General features: G+C 36.1%; 1 protein-coding gene across 3 annotated transcripts in view; it reads left to right on the top strand.

Moving 5' to 3' along the window:
* The window catches only part of DDX46 (DEAD-box helicase 46), a 61,814-nt gene that overhangs the window by 20,138 nt on the left and 28,350 nt on the right, over positions 1–13,326 (top strand). For all 3 annotated transcript variants that reach the window (XM_057734680.1, XM_057734672.1, XM_057734689.1), the window contains 4 exons: positions 70–148; positions 2,040–2,122; positions 7,938–8,102; positions 8,615–8,777. In XM_057734680.1, coding sequence (XP_057590663.1) covers positions 70–148; positions 2,040–2,122; positions 7,938–8,102; positions 8,615–8,777 — 490 coding nt within the window. The remainder of the gene's footprint in view (positions 1–69; positions 149–2,039; positions 2,123–7,937; positions 8,103–8,614; positions 8,778–13,326) is intronic.

The following is a 13,326-nucleotide window of genomic DNA, read 5'->3' as shown; positions in this document are numbered from 1 at the left end:
CAGTATTTTGAAGTCTGTAAAGAAGCATTAGTGATAAATAGACTATAAAATTTCATCTTTTTTTATTAGATTGCTGAGCTGAAAAGAGGTGCTGAAATTATTGTTTGCACACCTGGTCGAATGATTGACATGTTAGCAGCTAACAGTGGTAAGTCAGGGATATTGGGGTTTTTTTGGTTTGGTGTTTTTTTTGTTTTTTTTTTTTCAGTTCTCTTTCCTCCTTTTTGAATTCTATACATTTTTGTTAAATCAAAGCTGACACAAGAAACCACCTAAAGGTTTCTACATCATTTCTTCTTGAAGCTGTAATATCTTAAAATTTGTATTGTAACAAGCTTATTGTTGCAGGTGTTCATAATATTTTTGCAATTTAATTAAAAATTTTCTTCACAGCTATTCCATCTTATTTATTTATTTATTTATTTTTGAAGCACTTCATGTGGATTCTTAATCCAGTTCTGGCCTAGCTTTGCTTTTAAAAGGTGGAGGACATTTTTTTAAATTATACAATTTAGACTTTTTCTCTGGAGGAGCTAGTATTTTCTTACAATACCAGATAAATTAAGATATTACAGCTTTAAGAAAATTTTTCTTTTGTAAATGTTGCATGTTTTTAGCTCAAATATTGTGCTTTGTTAAATTATTCCCTATCAAAACTGTTACTAAACTGTTGACATTATTTAACTTCTGTGGAGAAAGGCCCTTCAAGATTTATAGAACTGGGCTTCCGAGACTTAAACCATCAAAGGTAGGTAATTTAATGCTGTTCCCAATCTTGCAATACTAATTGGGGCTGCACATGTTATTATGGAATACTTAAATATTAGAAAGCATTTATTTTGGCACATTTCTGTTCTTTGAAGAAAATGCTTTCAAAGGTTTCCATTGTAGTATTCAGTGTGTGTGTGTGTGTGTGTGTGTGTGTACATATATATATAGTAGAGTATTTGAAACTCTCTCTCTCTCTATATATATATATATAGTAGAGTATTTAAAACTTTGAGTAATGCATGTTTCTGATAGCATTTTGCTTGGATTTTTGTGTACACTTAATTCTAATTCTACATGAAGTTGGTAAAGTGATATTGACACTGATAAGTCATTGTGCTCATACAGCATATGAAAAGTTTTGGGTTGAATGCTGATGAAATAATTCCTTGTTTTTTCTCAATGCTGCATTGATTAAGTCTCTTCCTGAAATTCATCTTGATTAATTTTACCTTTTCCCTTTATCTGTTCTTTTGGTTTATATTTAATAACTATTTTATACATGTTTTTGCCAGGTGATTGAATCAACAGTTGATAGAAATGCTTGTGTTAATCCTTTAGAAAGGGTTTCCTGTCTATGTATTTAGTTTTTTATGGCTAACAAGCCAGTTGCATTTATTTAAACCAGTGGGAACACTTTGTAAAATTGAATTTGTATCTTTGTATAGAAAAATGTATCTATGTAATATATTTGATTTTTAAAATTTTTGTGTAATATGTTACCTAGTGATATTGAATAGCTTCTTATTTATGTTTTGACATACCCATTAGAAGCTTCTAACTATATGTAAGTAGGCTATGTACTACATAAAGTATTGTAAAGAGAGATTTTCTGCGTCTGAAGTAGTTAGCACTGGAACTTGCTTTCCACACATACGCTGTAATCTCTAATATGTTTTTTCCTAGGTGATGCTGTCAGATAATGGCTGATGTGGCTCGATGCTCCATCTCAGTCTTAGTTTTATGATGTGTTTTGGAGAGGGCTGTTTTCTGAATTTTACAGGTTCTTCAGGCCCTATGATGGTATGCAAGAGACGAGTTTGACAAAATAAAGGGCCTCATATACCCATTGTCAGAAAGTATTTGCCATTAGATTAAGATATTGTAAACCAAGATTTCTTTTCACTGTTTAAAGATACCTAACTTACCCCTCTGGTTAAGTCAGGCATTTTAGTTCCCTTTACAGTTTTTTTAAGTTTTTGGTAGTCATAAGATGAATTGTGACTGATTTTTAGTTTTCTTTTTGTCTTTATTGTTTTTCCTCATTTTAGGTCGGGTTACAAATCTCCGAAGAGTGACGTATGTTGTTTTAGATGAAGCAGACAGAATGTTTGACATGGGTTTTGAACCACAGGTATTCATTAAATTTCTTAGTGTTTTCAACTATAAAGTAAACCTTGAAACTGCCATAAGCAAGAAATATTCATATGGTTTCTGAAATTCTCACACACGTTTCTGTTGTGTGGTGATACAGTGGATTGAGGACATAGGGAATTCAAATAGATATTTATGTTTTGGATTCTTCATTAAACTTGTTTAGGAGATATTTGTGTAAGTTTTCCTAGACCGTCTAAAACTGTCAGTGGTAAAATTAGAAGAGGAGTCCTAACAGAAACTTAAGCTTTCATATTTTATAATTTTCATTGTACATCCAAATACATTGCTTTAATTCATGCTTTTCACTACCTCATGATCTAGATAGCACAGGTTGTTTACGTTCTCCAAATGTAAAAACTAAGCCCCAAAGCATTTGTCTAGGTTATATTTTATATTTGGCATATATGCAGTTTCCTTAAATACAAAATTTCAGTGATAAAAGCTTAAAGAAAAACATATTAAAAGGTGGTAGAAATTTTTCTTAACAAGAAGAGCAGTATGAGTTGTCAGTGTGCTATGGATGCCAAAAAATGTTTTAAAATCACAAACTGCAGTAATAGAAATGGAATATTGGAAAGGGATAAGGTTAAAGTCATGTTCATTTTTTTAGTTTATTCATGTATTCTCCAAAACTGTGTTACCTGTCATATGATAGTACATGTGTTTAGATTTAGAGACCACATTCTATTTTTTTTTTTTTTTTTTTAGAGACCACATTCTAAATGAGATACAGAGGAGCATAAAAGAATAAACAGGACTGTGGTAACACTTGAGCCATGTGAGAAACAGTTAAAGGAATGAGGAATATTTAGCTTGAAGTAGGGGATTTAGTAGCATCCTTTAACTCTTTGAGTAAAGTCTGTCACATGAAAGAAGCATTGAATTTATCCTTTGGGTCCCAAGGAGTAGGACTGGGATCTAGTGGGGAGGCTATAGGGAACTTGATCTGAGCATAGTATTGAGAAAGGACCACATAAGCATTTTGGGGAGATTAAACAGGTTACTTTGTAGGAGGGAGATATTGAATATGCTTTTTATCCATGTGTTCTAGTAGAGGCAGTGGATCCATTTGTGGAAAGAGAGTAAAGAGAGTTGAAGAAGTCAAGTAGAAGATGGAACTAGGTGCCCTTTCCCAATCAATTCAGTGGTTTTTATTGTATTCATGGAACATTACAACCATCACCGATATCCAATATTAGAACATTTTTGTGCCCCCCCTCCCCCAAAGTCTGTCCTAACCAGTTGCTTTTGTTTTGAATCATATCATTGTAAATTTTTAAAAATCTCCTTTCTGTGATATTTAATCTTTTTTGGAGGGTGTAAAAATAGATGCATGTGTTCAATCTTTCATTGTTAACTGGAAATTTATCTTGTGCCTTTTTCTTGGGTATATTCCCTTTGTTTATGGACTGCTTTTTCAGTAGAAAGTGCTTGAAAGTACATTTTTTGAGTCTTTGCATATCTGGAAAGTCTTTGACCTACTGTCACATTTATTTGACATTTAGCTAGATATGAGGTGAGGATAATTTTCCCTCAGAATTTTTTTTGTCTCCATTGGTTTTCTTTTTTTCTTTTTAATATCTATTTATCTGTCTGTCTGGCTGTCTATCCATCTATCTATTTCACTAGCTAGCTGCACTGGGTCTTAGTTGCTGCATGCAGGTTCTTTAGTTGTGGCATGTGGGTTCTAGCTCCCTGACTAGGGATCAAACCCTGCATTGGGAGTGCGGAGTCTTAGCCACTGAATCACCAGAGAAGTCCCTCCGTTGGTTTTCTTGAGAAATTCAATGTTATTCAGTTATTAACCTTTTGTATTTAATTTGTATTTTTTGTCTTGAAACTTTTTGGATCTTTATCCTAATGTTCTATGTCATTTAGGTTGGTTTTTTTCAACAAGTGTCCTGACTACTTTGGTGGGTTCTTTCCATCTAGAAACTCAAATCCTTCAGTTCTGAGAAATTTTCTTGAATTACTTTTTGGTAATTTCGTTCTCTTTGTTTCCTGGATCCCTTATTATTTGGATGTTGGACCTTTTGGACTCATCCTTTAATTTTCTTAATTTTTCTTAAGTATTTTCCATCTCTATCATTTTGCCCTACTAGGATATTTCCTAAATTCGAAGCTTTCAACCTTTCTATTGAATTTTTAGGTTCTGCTTTCATAGTTTCAATTTCAAAATTCTTTTCTTTTCTTTGAATTTTTATTTTAAATGGCATCCTGTTCTTGTTTCATAGATACAGAAATTTCTTAAGTTTCCCTGAATATTGATAGTAGTGTTTTGAAATTTTCATCTCCTTGCACAGTCTTTTTCTCCCTTGCTTTTTTTTTTCTTTTTTTTTTTCCCCCTGTGTTTACCAGTGTGTTTGAAAACTTTAGGTTAAACAGACTCAAGGGCTTCCCTGGTGGCGCAGTGGTTGGGATCCGCTGGCCAGTGCAGGGGACATGGGTTTGAGCCCTGGTCTGGGAGGATCCCACTTCAAAAAAAAAAAAAAAAACAGATTCAAGAAGACTGAAATAGTTTTACATTCATTAAATTAATCAACTTTAATTTTGTCACAAGGAAAATTCTATTTTCCTGACTATTTTTTTACTAGCAGTTCCTGACTATTTTTTACTAGCAAGTTCTGCTAGACATCAAGGAGTAAATAACTATGTTCCTTATCATACTTTATTTCAAAGTATAAAAAAGAGGGACTACTCATCAGTTTATAAGGTCATTATAATCTTTTACTTTTAAAAGAGCTCTGTTAACGTCTAATTATATACCATAAAATTCACCTTATTAAGCTGTGTAATAAAATGGATTTTAATACACATACAGGTTTGTGCAGCCATCACTGCAATTCAGTTTTAGAACATTTCTTGCACCAGGAAAATGTCTTGTGCCTGTTTGCATTCATTTCATGTTTCTACCTCAGCCCGAGGCAGCCACTAATTTGCTTTCTGTCTTAAAAGATTTGCCTTTTCAGGACATTTCATATAGATGGACTCATACAGGGAGTTTCCTGGCAGTCCAGTGGTTAGGAGTCGTTGCTTTCACTGCCTTGGCCTGGGGTCAGTCCCTGGTCAGGGAACTAACATGCCACAAGCCGTGTGTGTGTGGGGGGGGTGATCATACAGTATACTTCTAGCTTATATTTATTTCACTTATGGTGTGTGTGTTTGAGGTTCATACGTGTCATAGCATTTGTCAGTTACTTTATTCCTTTAATTGCTGAGTAATTAATATTCTGTCATATGAATATATATTGTATTTTGTTTCTCCATTAGCCAGCTGATGAACATTTGGATTATTTTGGATTATTGCCACTTTTTGGCTTATTAGAAATAATGCTGCTACGAACATTTGTATACAAGTCTTTGTATGGACATAAGTCTTTGTATGTTTTGAACAGATTACCTAAGAGTAGAATTGCTGATTATATGGTGATTTATGTTTAACTTTCTAAGGAACTGTCAAACTTTTCCATAGTAGCTATTCTACTTTATAGACCAATATATAGATATAAAAATCAAACAAGTTATGTTACAGTTTTTTGTACAATGTATATACAACCTCTAAGACATATATTTAGGAACCAAATAGAGCAGTGTTTAAAATAGATAATCGTACTGAGGTAGGTATCCTTTAGATGCCCCAAGGCTGGTTTAAAATTAGAAAAATCAAGTAGTATAATCCACCCTGTTACCAAAATAGAGGGAAGAACCATACCATTATTTTGGATAATGTAGAAAAGGCATTTGATAAAATTTCACTCATGGTTTAAAAATTCAGTACACTAGGACTGAAAGTAAGTAGGGAACTATGAAAATAAGCTTATAGTAAACCGTATACCTAATGGTGAAACTTTGAAGCTTTTAACATAAGAAAGAAAATTAAATAGTGAACACTCATTCAACACTTTGCTGGAAGTCCTAGCACAGTAAGCAAGAAAAAGTTATAATATTTAGAAAGGAAGGAACAAGTGTTATCTGCAGGTGATATGATTATCTTATCTTTATAGAAGACTCAAACTAATCTACAGATAAATTATTAGAATTGATGAGAGAATAGTAAAATTTCTGGACACAAAGTCAGTAAACAAAAATCATTTACAGTTCTTTTCCCAGTAAGTTAGAAAATGTACTTTAAAAATCATATAATTTACAAAAGCTTGAAAAAATAAACTTGACAAGGATGTGTAAGTTGTATCTGGAGAAAATTGTGAAACTTTACTGGAAAACGTTAAAGAGGACTTAGCTCTGAAATTTATGTAAAGATCAAGTAGTAAAGAGCAATCCTCTGGGGCTTCCCTGGTGGTGCAGTAGTTAAGAATCTGCCTGCCAACGCAGGGGACACGGGTTCGATCCCTGATCCAGGAAGATCCCACATGCCGCAGAGCAACTAATCCTGTGTGCCACAACTATTGGACCCATGTGCCGCAACTACTGAAGCCCACGTGCCTAGAGCCTGTGCTCTGCAGCAAGGGAAGACACCAAAATGAGGAGCCCACACACCACAATGAAGAGTAGCTCCCGCTCGTTGCAACTAGAGAAAGCCCATGTGCAGCAATGAAGACCCAATGCAGCCAATTAATTAATTAATTAAAAAAGAAAACAGTTGAAATAATCCAGATGAGAGATGGTTGAGGGTTGTGGACCAGGAGCCCAGGATTTCCACATGCCGTGGGTAGGGCAGTCCCTTTCACAGATGTCACATCATCTTTGATTGGAGTGAAAATGTGGTCTTATATTCCTGGCAAGACCTTTACCCTTCCCAATTTCTAACCACTCACCAGTGTCCACCTGAAAGCATCATTAATAATTTCATTCATTATGTCTTTTTTCTTGTTTATACCATAAGAATCCTAGAACTCCCTGATTCCTCCAGGGCTCTTTAGACACCAAAGTAGTTAATTGGTAACTATATCCCACCCCCCTCAACAATATGTCCACCATCATTGTTCTTTTTTTTCCCCTGTAGCTCTTATCACCATTTGCATCATGATATGTTTATCCATCCTCATTAGAATATAAGTTCCATTAAGACAAGTTTTTGTCTAATTGTATTGCACATTCCAAGCACTTAGGACAATGCTTGGCACATAATGGTTGCTCAATAAAAATGTGTTGAATAAATGAAGGAAAATAGTAATAGCAATGAGGAATAGTTGCACTGTAGGTTTAGTAACAAGTTTAAAAGTCGCTGAATAGATATTCTCAAAAGTTCCTTTTGGACTTCCCTGATGGCTCAGTAGTTGAAAATCCGCCTGCCAGTGCAGGGCACATGGGTTCGATCCCTGCTCCAGGAAGATCTCACATGCCACGGAGCAACTAAGCCCATGTGCTTCAACTACTGAAGCCCACATGCCTGGAACCTGTGCTCTGCAACAAGAGCAACCACCACAATGAGAAGGCCATGCACCTCAATGAAGAGTAGCCCCTGCTCGCTGCAACTACCGTGTGCAGCAATGAAGACCCAATGCAGCCAAAAAAAAAAAACTTCCTCCTACTTGGTGTTTTTGTTTGTTTTGTTTTGTTTCTTGTTTTTTTTATTTGGTTGTACCGGGTCTTACGGCAGGCGGGCTCCTTGGTTGCAGCATGTGGCCTCCTTAGTTGTGGCTCAAGGGATCCTTAGTTGTGGCATGCATATGGGATCTAGTTCCCTGACCAGGGATCGAACCCAGGCCCCCTGCATTGGGAGCATGAAGTCTCAACCACTGTGCCACCAGGGAGTCCCCTCCTACTTGCTTTTACCATCCTCAAATTTTTGGAGACTACACTCACCATATTTATTTGTAATGTTTTCTCAGGTCATGCGCATTGTGGATAATGTTCGTCCTGACCGACAGACAGTTATGTTTTCAGCTACTTTCCCCAGAGCTATGGAAGCCTTGGCTCGCAGAATCCTCAGTAAACCCATTGAAGTACAGGTTGGGGGCAGAAGTGTGGTTTGCTCAGATGTGGAGCAACAAGTGGTGGGTACAGTCCTTAGGAAACCCCCAATTCCTCATACATTTAGGCAGTATGTCATCCTTTTGGGATCATTGTGATGTAGGCAGATAATTTCTAAAATTGAATAGTACACATCAATTGCAGCCTTTAATATTTTACCAGATATATTTTAATTTGCTGTTCCATGGAACTGTCTGTTTAAATGCTCTTTCAGTTTTTTTCACCGGAAGTGGTGGGCTGGTGGTAAAATGTCACATACCTATGTTATTCTTTGGTTAATAGAATGTGAAGTTGAGTCAGAGAGAGAACAGATGATCATCTGTCCACATTTGTAAGCCTCTTGGTCTCTGGAAGTTACTTTTTTTTTTTTTTTTTTGGTCTTAGTAGTTTATCAGTTAAAATTTTCCTACCCCCTCCTAAAGACATAGCAAGATGTTGTCAGTTATTTATTTGCCACAAATAAAATGAAGATTTTTGTTCATGAAATGTGTTTGGATTTTTACTCCATTAACTTGATATAATGTGTTGTTTTTAGATTGTGATTGAAGAAGAAAAGAAATTCTTGAAGCTGCTTGAACTTCTAGGCCATTATCAAGAATCAGGATCTGTCATTATATTTGTGGATAAGCAGGAACATGCTGATGGTCTTCTGAAAGATTTAATGAGAGCTTCTTACCCTTGCATGTCTCTTCATGGAGGTAACGTTTAATGAAGTATCTGTTAAGTACTTAACTTGGCCAAGCACTGTACTGTGATTTCCTTTGTCTCTAATTTATCTCTAAATTTTGTATCATCCATGTCAGTTTTCATTCACAGCTGTTCTGTGGGGGTAAGCATTATTATTATTCCATCTTAGCAATAAAGTAAGACAACAATACATTGGTTTGACGAAATTCCATAACCATTAATCACTTAAGGAGAAGTTGAACTTAAAATTTTTGATTTGTGTTTTATTCTTTCCATTGTACCATGCTATCTAGAGGTTTTTATGATTCACATTAGAGCTTTAATTAATTTCTGTGTAGTATCACCATTGTTGTATATATATGGGACTTAGAACATTAAACATGGAACAGAGAAAGTTTGAATTAAATTCACTGACCAAGTGTTCTGGCAATATGGCTTTGGGATGAACCACCCCCAAAGTTAGTGGCAACAGTCTCTCTCTCTCTCTCTCTCTTTTGTGTGTGTGTGTGTGTGTGTGTGAGAATCTGCAGTTTGTGTAGCACTCAACACACATATCCAGTCTCTTTCATGCTCTGTCTGCTGGGATGGCTCAGTTGGGGTTGGGGATCCATTTCCAATTTTCCTTACTTCGGCAGCTGACAAGTTGGTGCTGGCTCTTGACTGAGAGTTCAGTCCGGCTGTTAACCAGGAGTCCTGACTCTCCCGCTTGTGAGCCTCTCTTTGAGGCTGCTTGGCTAGAATGCAAGAACCAGAAGCTGCCAAGACAGTTAAGGAGGATACTAGGAAGTGGTAGAACTTTTATTTCCACCGTATTCTGTAGGTCAAAGTAGTCACTAGTCTGGCCCACATTCAAGGGGATGGAGACATAGACTCCACCTCCTCATGGGAAAATGTCATTTGATATGCAGAAGAGCATGTGGGCCAGGCCATACTTTTGCTGCCATCTTTGGAAAATACAATCTACCACACAAGGCTTCATGTGGAATCCAATTGAAAGGGCTTTGAGGATATGTATTTGGTTAACTTTCAGTGTTTGAAAGTGACTCGTATTTTCCTTTTCTTTTTAGTTGAAAAAATATTCATTATATAAAATTTACCATTTTAACCATTTTAAGTGTGTAATTCAGTGGCATTAAGTAGATTCACAATGCTGTGTAACCATCACCATTATCTGTTTCCAGAAATTTTTCATTTCAAACAGAATGTGCCTATTAAGCACTACTCGACTTCTCCCCTCCCCCCAGCACCTCGTAACCTGTCTTCTACTTTTTATATTTATGAATTTGTCTATTCTATATACTTCACATAAGCGGAATTATACAATATTTGTCTTTTTGTGCCTGGCTTATTTCACTTAGCATAATATTAGTCTTCAAGGTATATCCATGTAGCATGTATCAGAATTTTCTTCCTTTTTAAGGGAAAAATATAATATTAAATATAATATTCCACTATATATATATGCCATATTTCCTTTTTTCATTTGTCTGTTGATGGACACTTAGGTTGTTTGTACCTTTTGGCTTTGTGAGTAATGCTGCTTTGAACATTGATGATAAGTATCTGCTTGAATTCCTATTTTCATTTCTTTTGAGTATATACCTGGAAGTGGAATTGCTGGGTCACATGATAAGTGTATGTTTAACTTTGTGAGGAACCACCAAACTGTTTTTTGTAGCAGTTGCACCATTTTGCATTCTCATCAGCAGTGAATTAGGGATTCAGTTTATCCACAGCCTGGCTAGCACTTGTTATTTTTGATTTTTTTGATAGTAGCCATGCTAGTAGATATGGAGTTGTATGTCAGTATGGTTTTGATTTGCGTTTGCCTAATGACTAGTGAGGTTGAGCATCTTTTTATGTGCTTCTTAGGCATTTGTATATCTTTGGAGAAATATCTATTCAATGCCTTTGCTTATTTTTTAATCGGCTTGTTTGGTTTTTTGTTGCTAAGTTGTAGGATTTCTTCAATCTCTTATCAGATATATGATTTGCATAAGTTTTCTCCCATTCTGTGGTTGTCTTTTCACTCTCTGGATAGTGCCCTTTGATGCTTTAATTTTGAAGTCCACTGTATTCATTTTTTTTCTTTTGTTTGTTGCTTGTTCTTTTGGTGTTACAGCCAAGAAATCATTGCCAAATCAAAGGTTTATGAAAAATTTCCCATATGTTTTCTTCTAAGAGGTTTAAAGTTTTAGTTCTTAAGTTTCGGCCTTGGATTCATTTTGAGTTAATTTTTGTGTATGGTGTAAGATATGGATTCATCTTCATTCTTTTGCATGTGGATGTTTGGTTTCCCAGCACCATGTGTTGAAAACACTATCCTTTCCTTGGCGAATGGTCTTGACACGCTTCTCAAAATCACATGACCATTTATGTGAGGGTTTATTTCTGGACTCTATTTGATCCCATTGATCTGTATGTTTATCTTATGCCAGTCATTTCATTTTAATTTTGATCTTTTTGCATTTACTTTTTTAAAAAATAGACAATTTTTTAGAGCAGTTTTATGTTCACAGCAAAATTGAGCAGAAATCACAGAGTTCTCATATACTCTTTTCTTCCAACATGCACAGCCTTCCCCACTATCAATATCCCGCACTACAATGTTAGGTTTGTTACATTCATGAACCTGCATTGTCACCCAGAGTTCATAGTTCATATTAGGACTCGGTCTTGGTGTTATACATTTTGTGGGTTGGTTTGTTTGTTTTTGGATGCACCGTGTGTCATGCAGGATCTTAGTTCCCCAACCGGGGATTGAACCCATTCCCCCTGCAGTGGAAGCGCGGAGTCTTAACCACTGGACCAGCAGGGAAGTCCTGTTATACGTTCTGTGGGTTTGGACAAATGTGTAATGACATGTCTCTACCACAGTGGTATCATACAGAGTATTTTTGCTGCCCAAGAATTTCTGTGCTCTCCCTATTCATTTGTCCTCTCCCCTACCCCCTGGCAACCACTGATCTTTTTATTTTCTCCATGTTTTTGCTTGTTCCAGAATGTCCATATTTACTTTCAATCACTAGGATAAGTAGTCTATGATGACTTATATAGATGTTTTATTTTTGCCATATTAGTGTTGTCATCCTGAAAATGTTTTGATTGCCATTAGCTACAAAGTTTCTAGTCCAGAACTTTAGTTATTCTCCACATTTAAAATATGGAGCTTAGTGCCCTTTCTCTTGATGATTTTTTCTCTGCCCTATATTTATTTTTCTATACTTTTAATTTTTTTTTAATTTTTAAATTTAAAAAAAAATCTCATTTGTTTGTTTATTGGCTGCATTGGGTCTTCGTTGATGCTCGCTGGATTTCTCTAGTTGCGGTGAGCAGGGGTTACTCTTCATTTCTGGTGCACAGGCTTCTCATTGCAGTGGCTTCTCTTGTTGCAGAGCACGGGTTCTAGGCGCGTGGTCTTCAGTAATTGTGGCATGTGGGCGCAATAGTTGTGGCTCATGGGCTCTAGAGCGCAGGCCCAGTAGTTGTGGTGCACGGGCTTAGTTGCTCCAAGGCATGTGGGATCTTCCTGGCCCAGGGATTGAACCCGTGTCCCCTGCATAGGCAGGCAGATTCTTAACCACTGCACCACCAGGGGAGCCCCTTCCTGTACTTTTTAAATCTAAAAATTTTTAATTAAAACAAGACTGTCCTTGTAGATCTTGAGTCTTAAAGTAAATACTTCATTTCAGTGCACATGTAAAAAAATACCTTTATTAGCTTAGACATTTTTATCATATCACTTTGTCGTGGAACAGAATGTTCTGAATCTCTGAAGGAAAACCAGAGAGGTTTTGTTTTGATTATGAGTCTTGCCATTAAGTCATCTTAATGTACAAGTAAATAAAGGCCTATTTGATATGTAAGTATATAAATGTAGAAACTAGGGCTTTTAAAGGATTCTTTTTAAAGGTGTAACCATGAAATTCCTAATGTGCACATGTAATTAATGTGCATTTTATGCATAATACATAGTGTAATGGCATCAGTAGTGAGAAGTGTAGGTGTTAGTATGAAATGCATACAATTTTGTGCCCCTTTAGAAGAAAAACAGAAATTGCAAAACGTTTAGCCCATTCTTCCTGCTAGGATTATTGCAATGCAAGGTGCTACTGACCTTGGATTGTGATCAAATGACAGGAAATACTGAACTTGTTCATTTGGAAGTTGGAGATTATGGTATTTCTGTTCTTCTAAAATTGATCTCCATAAAGGAACAGTCAGGTTGATTTGCAGAACCTATCACTTAATGGAATAATAGCTATTTATTCCTGCTTACTCTCCTGAATAGTGAGAAGGAATCTCAGAGACACTGTGAGTGCCACCACTTCTTCAGAGCCACCTGTAGTTCCTCAAGTCTTCAGGTCTAGTGGAGGGAGAAAGGGAGGCAGGAGGTTGGAGAGTAGATGATATATTTTGCCCACTCCTGGTCTCCTTAACCTGAGACAATTTTCTCAGTTCAACAATCAGAGCATTCCATAGTTGCTTGACTTTTTTGTTAGAGCACAAAGGCCAGGTAATTGTAGTTTATAAACAAAATATATGGAGAGCATGTTGTTC

The sequence above is a fragment of the Hippopotamus amphibius genome, chromosome 1 (genome assembly GCF_030028045.1).
Source record: "Hippopotamus amphibius kiboko isolate mHipAmp2 chromosome 1, mHipAmp2.hap2, whole genome shotgun sequence".
Lineage (NCBI taxonomy): Eukaryota > Metazoa > Chordata > Mammalia > Artiodactyla > Hippopotamidae > Hippopotamus > Hippopotamus amphibius.
This window is presented reverse-complemented; position numbering and strand designations above follow the sequence as displayed.